At 50.1% G+C, this 10,340-nt stretch overlaps 1 protein-coding gene across 1 annotated transcript; it reads left to right on the top strand.

The window, feature by feature from the left end:
* The first annotated feature begins 514 nt into the window (after positions 1-514).
* Positions 515-6,884, top strand: LOC124018210 (schwannomin-interacting protein 1-like). Its single transcript, XM_046333472.1, has 3 exons — positions 515-545; positions 6,026-6,808; positions 6,879-6,884. Exons 1-3 carry the CDS (start codon positions 540-542, stop codon positions 6,882-6,884), a joined length of 795 nt encoding a protein of 264 aa, XP_046189428.1. The 5' UTR covers positions 515-539.
* Positions 6,885-10,340: the final 3,456 nt, after the last annotated feature.

Raw genomic sequence — 10,340 nt, forward strand, 5'->3', positions numbered from 1 at the left:
TGTCGTCAGTTTGTCCTCAGAGCAGCCTGCTGGGATAGAGCGCTGGAGAAGTTGAGATGCCGCTGTGGCAGGGATAGTGTGTGAGCGTTACGTTGAATGCACTGGAAAGCAGAGATACGTGCGAGGCTGACTTGTGCGGACGACAAAAACGCGCGGAGAGACACATTCACATTCTTCGCCAATCACTCTGTGAGTTTGTGTGTGCATGCGCTGAACAGTAGAAGCGACGTTTGACGTCTGTACGGGAAAGAATAGAGAAGAGGCGATCTGGGAGCGCGCAATTCTTTTTTAACTCATCTATTTTAACGTGTCTTTTTTAAACTCATTCTCGGGAGGGCTCAAGGGTTGGGCTCCGCGGCGGATACACACAGAGCAATGACTGGACTGGCATACGCTCTCAACAATCCACCGGTTTTCTCTAATATCTCCGGGTAGCGGATAATATCCTCACCATCTCCCGAGTGTACTGACAAATAAAGACCCAATTGTTGACTGGTATTGACTTTAAATGTCTTGAGACAAGAGATCTTACAGAGAAAATGACAGTAAGTATTGGTGCTGTGTTTGTTGTGATGACTATTCAACCCATAGGCTGGGCTATTTGCGTTACCTTAATTTATGTCTTCTATAGGTCATCGGTCATACTAGATTTATTTAGAATAGGCTGTTTTCTGTCATTCAGACATTTTAATATAGGGCGTTTGCAGGTTAGTAGACTATCATTAGTACAGTCGGTACTTGAGCTGGTTTATTATAGGATATCGGTTGTCTTATTCAATAGCCTATATCAGCCTAACCATGGAGGGGTAAACAGTGTTTATTGATATGTAGTGCAGTGTGGTCTATTGATAGGAACCCTGTCGTCAGTGTGGACTCGTTATTTTGGTTGTCATCTGCGTTGTGAAATTGGATGGTACTGTCACCGCTGTTGCCGGGGGATATGAGGTTTTCCGGTTACTTTTTGGGAACATTACATCATTTGAGGATGAATGACTCTGCAGATGGCTATTTGCCCCTATCTGTTTATGAAGTTGATACAGTATTTACCTGCATTAAAGGTTTGTATTAAGTGGCATCGACTGAACACACTTTACCACAGCGGGTGGCTATTGCACAGAGCAGAGGTTTGGGTAGCTAAATGACACCATGAGGCATGGGCGTTAAATGCAATGACCATTTAGCCTAATAAGCAAGTGCAAACTGGTTTTGTAGCTTATTCAAAGTACATTAAAACGACAGGGGTTTATTATTGTGGCCAGTGTCCCCTCCAAGACACGAATTAAACCCAAAACACCCGCCTTGCTTTCGGGGTGGGGTTCCGCGCAGCTGTGAATTTGCATGTATTGTACGGCCAAATCCACCCAGTGTGGGCTACGAGGTTAATCGGAGAGAGGATGTACCAAAGCGGGGCCCACCGCTCCCCCGCCCGGATGTCTTGACGGGATTTTTCTCCTTCTGAATCACTTTAAATAATAAGGCTACACATTTTACACGGACTCAAATGAACCGACGCCAAACAGTGTATTAATATGATAATACAGGAGCTGGAAGCGTCACTTTAATTCCGACGTGTTTGATAGGGCTAGAGCTGTTCTATTCTTTTTAGAATTATACAGAGGCTACACTCATTCCCACAAATTGAGCCGTTGCCCTTTTAACGACTCGCAGGTTGAGATTTAAAACGGATTCCCACGGCTTCCCCACTGCAGGCTAAAGTGGTAGCCACTTTAATGGCTGGAGCTAAAGGAAACACGCCATGATCCCTTATCTAGCTTCTTAGTTATAATGTACAGAGTAGGCTAATATAATCGTTTTTGAATCATCTTGGGAATGGCAGGCAGACTTTCGAATAAAAGCAACCGGATGGATCATTGTAGGCACATTGTAACGAACGCGCACCACTCTTTAAACGCCTGCGCATGGATTCGTGACCTCGTGTAGGCGATGTGTCACATGTAGCCTACACAACATTCTGATCTCGAATCTTAATCATAAACGTGACTGGACTCGGGGATATGGGGCGAGGTGCAGGATGCGCGCATATGTCCCCCCGCCTAGATGTCAACTAGCCTACTACGACATTGACACGAGGTGCAAGCTATCAATCGGTGTGTCAACCCCCTTTTCAGATGTTGTCCTTGTTAAAATAGTCCACATTCACAATATAAAATCAATGTAACGAAACATTGTCATTTTGCGAGAGTGTGAGTTACAGTGAGCCACTATTGCCAACAGCTCGACTGTTGCCAGCCTGAACAATGGTCCATGTTCCATAAGAAAAAGGTTCATTAGGTCTGAATTGAAGTTGTGTTCTGTATAGTTGCACTGCATCAATAAATTGAACCCTTTAAGGAGTTGAGTCACAGTTTTGAATCACTGGGTAGATTCATTCAACTGGCGACTAACATCAGTGAAGACAGACATAAAGTTAGGTGTGCTGTGTATAGATTAGGTGCTGGTATCGTTTCATCTGCAGGTCTGCTTATAAACTGCATATTAACCGTTATTACATAGTTATAAGCAGACCTTAAATATTAACTAGTGGATACCACGTTTATGTCTCTGTGTCCAGTATGAAGGAGGTTAAGAGGTCGTTTCCCAGCCAATGCTAACTAGCGTTAGCGCCAATTCTTGAAGTCTATGGGTATCTACTAGCATGCTAAGTAATCCCTTTAAGATGAGTCTTATCAATGTGGTTGGTGGGGGAAAAAGCGTTACTGTTGAGGTGCTTGTCTCCGTGGTGGTTTTGTACTGATTGTTTTAATGTCAGGGTTTGCCATTTTTGTATTCAAATGTATTGCAATCATTTCATCAACACGTTGTGAACTCCATTCTTTGGTGTATTTCAAAATGAACAAGACCAAATCAAATCAACCAATCAGTCTCGGTGTGTTGGATGCATAACAATTCATTTTTTCCAGTTGTGACTTTGAATAAATCGCTGCTGCTTGTTTTTCATTAACTTTTAAAAGTGATGCCAGGCGCTATGATAATGCGGCCGCTGAAAATAAGAGGCGAAAACACCCAAAGAGGTTCAGGTCACGCTGAGATTTGTGGAGGCCCATAAACAAAGTGGGCATTTTCATTAAGTTGGTAATCAATCAGACAGTGATTGCTCTGGCACTGGGCAACACGAGCAACACACTGTGGCCTCACACTGCAGACAGTCAAGGTTAGACAGCCACCCTGGACTCATCCGTTTAAGTCACTCACACCCACTGCAGTGCATGTTTATATATAAAGCCATGGCAGTGGCATTCACCTCAGGACGATTGGAGAAAGATTGGTATTCCTCACATTGACCATTATTGTTGGGAAGACTTTTGCCAAAGACACAGATAAGGAAATACATTGTGACAGCATCTGCCTCTGATTAACAATCGGAAATAGGAAACTATGTGATACGTGTGATGATAGGAGAAATCACTGCTCTCTCTCTCTGGCTCAGCTGTTACAATGCAAACCTCAGATATGAACAAACAGGAGAGAGAGAGTCAGTCTGAGAGGAGAGGAGAGAGTGGGTCTGGGAGAAGAGGAGAGAGTGGGTCTGGGAGGAGAGAGTTTGTCTGGGAGGAGAGAGTGGGTCTGGGATGAGAGGGAGAGGTTGTCTCAGGGAGGAGAGGAGAGGTTGTCTCAGGTAGGAGAGGATAGAGTGTGTCTGGGAGGAGAGATTGTGTCATGGAGGAGAGGTTGTCTCAGGGAGGAGAGGAGAGGTTGTCTCAGGGAGAGAGGAGAGGTTGTCTCAGGTAGGAGAGGAGAGGTTGTCTCAGGGAGGAGAGGAGAGGTTGTCTCAGGGAGGAGAGGAGAGGTTGTCTCAGGGAGGAGAGGAGAGGTTGTCTCAGGGAGGAGAGGAGAGGTTGTCTCAGGGAGAGGAGAGAGGTTGTCTCAGGGAGGAGAGGAGAGGTTGTCTCAGATAGGAGAGGGAGAGAGTGTGTCTGGGAGGAGAGATTGTGTCATGGAGGAGAGGTTGTCTCAGGGGAGGAGAGGAGAGGTTGTCTCAGAGAGGAGAGATTGTGTCATGGAGGAGAGGTTGTCTCAGGGAGGAGAGGAGAGAGTGTCTCAGGGAGGAGAGATTGTGTCCGGGAGGAGAGGTTGTCTCAGGGAGGAGAGGAGAGGTTGTCTCAGAGAGGAGAGATTGTGTCATGGAGGAGAGATTGTGTCCGGGAGGAGAGGTTGTCTCAGGGAGGAGAGGAGAGGTTGTCTCAAGGAGGAGAGATTGTGTCCGGGAGGAGAGGTTGTCTCAGGGAGGAGAGGAGAGGTTGTCTCAGAGAGGAGAGATTGTGTCATGGAGGAGAGGTTGTCTCAGGGAGGAGAGGAGAGCTTGTCTCAGAGAGGAGAGATTGTGTCATGGAGGAGAGGTTGTCTCAGGGAGGAGAGGAGAGGTTGTCTCAGAGAGGAGAGATTGTGTCATGGAGGAGAGGTTGTCTCAGGGAGGAGAGGAGAGGTTGTCTCAGGGAGGAGAGGAGAGGTTGTCTCAGGGAGGAGAGGAGAGGTTGTCTCAGAGAGGAGAGATTGTGTCATGGAGGAGAGGTTGTCTCAGGGAGGAGAGGAGAGGTTGTCTCAGAGAGGAGAGATTGTGTCATGGAGGAGAGGTTGTCTCAGGGAGGAGAGGAGAGGTTGTCTCAGGGAGGAGAGGAGAGGTTGTCTCAGGGAGGAGAGGAGAGGTTGTCTCAGAGAGGAGAGATTGTGTCATGGAGGAGAGGTTGTCTCAGGGAGGAGAGGAGAGAGTGTATCTGGGAGGAGAGGTTGTCTCAGGGAGGAGAGGAGAGGTTGTCTCAGGGAGGAGAGGAGAGAGTGTATCTGGGAGGAGAGGAGAGGTTGTCTCAGGGAGGAGAGGAGAGGTTGTCTCAGGGAGGAGAGGAGAGAGTGTATCTGGGAGGAGAGGAGAGGTTGTCTCAGAGAGGAGAGGAGAGGTTGTCTCAGGTAGGAGAGGATAGAGTGTGTCTGGGAGGAGAGGAGAGTTTGTCTCAGGGAGGAGAAGAGAAGAGAGAGTGTGTCTGGGAGTAGAGGAGAGCTTGTCTCAGGGAGTAGAGGAGAGGTTGTCTCAGGGAGGAGAGGCAAGATTTTCTCAGGGAGGAGAAGAGAAGAGAGAGTGTGTCTGGGAGGAGAGGAGAGGTTGTCTCAGGGAGGAGAAGAGAAGAGAGAGTGTGTCTGGGAGGAGAGGAGAGGTTGTCTCAGGGAGGAGAAGAGAAGAGAGAGTGTGTTTGGGAGGAGAGGAGAGGAGGAGAGGTTGTCTCAGAGAGGAGAGAGTGTGCCTGGGATGAGAGGAGAGGTTGTCTCAGGGAGGAGAGGAGAGGAAGTCTCAAGGAGGATAGGAGAGGTTGTCTCATGGAGGAGAGGAGAGGTTGTCTCAGGGAGGAGAGGAGAGGTTGTCTCAGGGAGGAGAGGAGAGGTTGTCTCAGGGAGGAGAGGAGAGAGTGTGTCTGGGAGGAGAGGTTGTCTCAGAGAGGAGAGAGTGTGTCTGGGAAGAGAGATTGTCTCAGGGAGGAGAGGAGATAGTGTGTCTGGGAGGAGAGGTTGTCTCAGAGAGGAGAGAGCGTGTCTGGGAAGAGAGATTGTCTCAGGGAGGAGAGGAGATAGTGTCTGGGAGGAGAGGTTGTCTCAGAGAGGTGGAGAGAGTGTGTCTGGGAGGAGAGGTTGTCTCAGAGAGGAGAGAGTGTGTCTGGGAAGAGAGATTGTCTCAGGGAGGAAAGGAGTGGTTGTCTCAGAGAGAGAGGAGAAAGTGCGTCAGACAGGGACTGAAACAGTGCCAAGGAAATTAATTTAGAGGAAGGAAGTTCTACCGGGGCAGGAAGTGTTCTGTGGTTGTTGGTCTCAAACCACAACAGTAATCTCTGTATGCACACTTCCTAAATTCTCTGTTTGTGTCCCTCTTCTCTCTCTCTCTCTTTCAACCTCTATCTTTATCTCAATATCATAATTTCTCTTTCAACCTCATTGTTTCTTACCTCTATTTATATCTATTTTTCTCCATTCCTCCTCTCTCCCACCTTTCTCTCCATCCCTGTTTCTCTCTCCACTGCAGGACTACCGGGAGGATGGCATGGACTTGGGGAGCGACGCCTCCAGTCGCTCCAGCTCCGAGTCCAACTCCAACAAGGTGACACCCTGTTCTCCCTCCTTAGACCTGGCATGCCTGGAGGACTACAAGTCCTCCCCATCCCTGGAACTGGCAACCTTAGAAGGGGACTACAAAACCTCTCCCTCCCTGGATCTGGCAACCCTGGAGGATGAGGATTATGAGGAGGATGAGGACTACCAGGAGTACAAGAAGAAGGTGATTGAGGAGTGGAAGAGCGAGTACGGGGAGGACTACAGCTCCCAGCAGGCCCCTGGCCAGGAGGAGGGTGGGGTTGTGGTAGGTGCGCCAGGCGGAGGCTTCAGGAAGCCCGTGAACAGCCGCAGCCTGGCCGAGGAGTTCCAGGATGTGAAGCCTCCACCTCTTCCTGCTCACAGTGGACACACAGCCACCTTCGCTGCTGCCGTGCCTGAGGAACTGAAACAGAATGGCAACCTGATCCTGCCCCACTCCCCTACCAGGCCAGTACCCAGGGGCACGGGGGCCACCAAGCCCAGCCACAGGCGCCCCAGCCGGGTCAGAGGCGGCGTTGGAGGAGGGGGTGTTGGTGGAGGAGGAATAGGAGGACGGATGGGGGGATACAGAGAGGAGGAGATTGTGGAGGAAGAGTCCCTGCCCACCATGGACTGGGCAGCTCTGGAGAGACACCTGGCGGGGCTGCAGAGCAGAGAGCAGGAGAACCAGAACCTCAATCACAACCACAGCCTGGGAAAGACCGCCTACACCTCAGTGAGTGGAGACGTTTGTCTGTGTGTATGTATGCAGGCATGTCTGTGTGTGTTTGCGATTTCTGTGACAGTTGTGAGGATGTCAGTCATGGTGGTGGATGGTGTAGGATGAAGCATGGAAGCGTGTCAGTTGTGAGGATGTCAGTCATGGTGGTGGATGGTGTAGGATGAAGCATGGAAGTGTGACAGTTGTGAGGATGTCAGTAATGGTGGTGGATGGTGTAGGATGAAGCATGGAAGTGTGACAGTTGTGAGGATGTCAGTCATGGTGGTGGATGGTGTAGGATGAAGCATGGAAGTGTGACAGTTGTGAGGATGTCAGTCATGGTGGTGGATGGTGTAGGATGAAGCATGGAAGCGTGTCAGTTGTGAGGATGTCAGTCATGGTGGGACAAATCAAGCCAGATATTGTATGAAGGGGTGCGTGAAAATCCCTCAGACATGGAAAGAGGTTGTGGGTCACTGGGCCTGTGCTATTGTTGGTTTCACCGATAGTAGAAAGCTGGTATTTATACGGGCAATAATTGCAACAGCACAATATATCTCCAGACTCCAGGTTCTAAAGGACTCCCACCCTGCTGTGTGTGGGGGTTGTTGAACATGTTCACTGTCTTGTTTTCCTGCTTTCTCTGTGATCCCTGAGGATTGCGTCATGCGGTAATCCGACAGTTATCTGTGTCAGGTGGACTTGGGGAATATTATATGTGTGCAGGAATGCTGGGATAAGGAGAGATTAGTGGGGTAATGTGGCACTAAGCTATGTGCTGCTGCTAGCTGTGTGCTGCTGCTAGCTGTGTGCGCTGCTAGCTATGTGCTGCTGCCAGCTGTGTGCTGCTGCTAGCTGTGTGCTGCTGCCAGCTGTGTGCTGATGCTAGCTGTGTGCTGCTGCCAGCTGTGTGCTGCTTCCAGCTGTGTGCTGCTGCCAGCTGTGTGCTGCTGCTAGCTGTGTGCTGCTGCTAGCTATGTGCTACTGCCAGCTGTGTGCTGCTGCTAGCTGTGTGCTGCTGCCAGCTACAGTATGTACTGCTGCTAGTGTAACGGATGTGAAACGGCTAGCTTAGTTAGCGGTGTGCACTAAATAGCGTTTCAATCGGTTACGTCACTTGCTCTGAGACCTTGAAGTAGTAGTTCCCCTTGCTCTGCAAGGGCCACGGCTTTTGTGGAGCGATGGGTAACGATGCTTCGAGGGTGACTGTTGTCGATGTGTGCAGAGGGTCCCTGGTTCGCGCCCGGGTATGGGCGAGGGGACGGTTTAAAATGATACTGTTACTGTGCTGCTTCCAGCTGTGTGCTGCTGCATGGAGTCCTGACTCCTTCTCAGCTCCCAGTCAATCTGCAGGGCTGGAGGAGCATGGTAAAACACAACAGGGCTGGAGGAGCATGGTAAAACACTGCAGGGCTGGAGGAGCATGGTAAAACACTGCAGGGCTGGAGGAGCATGGTAAAACACTGCAGCTGGAGGAGCATGTTAAAACACTGCAGCTGGAGGAGCATGGTAAAACACAACAGGGCTGGAGGAGCATGGTAAAACACTGCAGCTGGAGGAGCATGGTAAAACACAACAGGGCTGGAGGAGCATGGTAAAACACTGCAGCTGGAGGAGCATGGTAAAACACTGCAGCTGGAGGAGCATGGTAAAACACAACAGGGCTGGAGGAGCATGGTAAAACACTGCAGCTGGCAGAGCATGGTAAAACACAACAGGGCTGGAGGAGCATGGTAAAACACAACAGGGCTGGAGGAGCATGGTAAAACACAACAGGGCTGGTGGAGCATGGTAAAACACAACAGGGCTGGAGGAGCATGGTAAAACACTGCAGCTGGAGGAGAATGGTAAAACACAACAGGGCTGGAGGAGCATGGTAAAACACAACAGGGCTGGAGGAGCATGGTAAAACACAACAGGGCTGGAGGAGCATGGTAAAACACAACAGGGCTGGAGGAGCATGGTAAAACACAACAGGGCTGGAGGAGCATGGTAAAACACTGCAGCTGGAGGAGAATGGTAAAACACAACAGGGCTGGAGGAGCATGGTAAAACACAACAGGGCTGGAGGAGCATGGTAAAACACAACAGGGCTGGAGGAGCATGGTAAAACACTGCAGCTGGAGGAGAATGGTAAAACACAACAGGGCTGGAGGAGCATGGTAAAACACAACAGGGCTGGAGGAGCATGGTAAAACACTGCAGCTGGAGGAGCATGGTAAAACACTGCAGCTGGAAGAGCATGGTAAAACACAACAGGGCTGGAGGAGCATGGTAAAACACAACAGGGCTGGAGGAGCATGGTAAAACACAACAGGGCTGGAGGAGCATGGTAAAACACTGCAGGGCTGGAGGAGCATGGTAAAACACTGCAGGGCTGGAGGAGCATGGTAAAACACTGCAGCTGGAGGAGCATGTTAAAACACTGCAGCTGGAGGAGCATGGTAAAACACAACAGGGCTGGAGGAGCATGGTAAAACACTGCAGCTGGAGGAGCATGGTAAAACACAACAGGGCTGGAGGAGCATGGTAAAACACAACAGGGCTGGAGGAGCATGGTAAAACACAACAGGGCTGGTGGAGCATGGTAAAACACAACAGGGCTGGAGGAGCATGGTAAAACACTGCAGCTGGAGGAGAATGGTAAAACACAACAGGGCTGGAGGAGCATGGTAAAACACAACAGGGCTGGAGGAGCATGGTAAAACACAACAGGGCTGGAGGAGCATGGTAAAACACAACAGGGCTGGAGGAGCATGGTAAAACACTGCAGCTGGAGGAGAATGGTAAAACACAACAGGGCTGGAGGAGCATGGTAAAACACAACAGGGCTGGAGGAGCATGGTAAAACACAACAGGGCTGGAGGAGCATGGTAAAACACTGCAGCTGGAGGAGAATGGTAAAACACAACAGGGCTGGAGGAGCATGGTAAAACACAACAGGGCTGGAGGAGCATGGTAAAACACTGCAGCTGGAGGAGCATGGTAAAACACTGCAGCTGGAAGAGCATGGTAAAACACAACAGGGCTGGAGGAGCATGGTAAAACACAACAGGGCTGAAGGAGCATGGTAAAACACAACAGGGCTGGAGGAGCATGGTAAAACACAACAGGGCTGGAGGAGCATGGTAAAACACTGCAGCTGGAGGAGCATGGTAAAACACAACAGGGCTGGGGGAGCATGGTAAAACACAACAGGGCTGGAGGAGCATGGTAAAACACAACAGGGCTGGGGGAGCATGGTAAAACACACTGCACCTGGAGGAGAATGGTAAAACACAACAGGGCTGGAGGAGCATGGTAAAACACAACAGGGCTGGGGGAGCATGGTAAAACACAACAGGGCTGGAGGAGCATGGTAAAACACAACAGGGCTGGGGGAGCATGGTAAAACACAACAGGGCTGGAGGAGCATGGTAAAACACAACAGGGCTGGGGGAGCATGGTAAAACACAACAGGGCTGGGGGAGCATGGTAAAACACAACAGGGCTGGGGAGCATGGTAAAACACAACAGGGCTGGGGGAGCATGGTAAAACACAACAGGG

This window comes from Oncorhynchus gorbuscha, unplaced genomic scaffold (genome assembly GCF_021184085.1).
Source record: "Oncorhynchus gorbuscha isolate QuinsamMale2020 ecotype Even-year unplaced genomic scaffold, OgorEven_v1.0 Un_scaffold_4302, whole genome shotgun sequence".
Taxonomy (NCBI): Eukaryota; Metazoa; Chordata; class Actinopteri; order Salmoniformes; family Salmonidae; genus Oncorhynchus; species Oncorhynchus gorbuscha.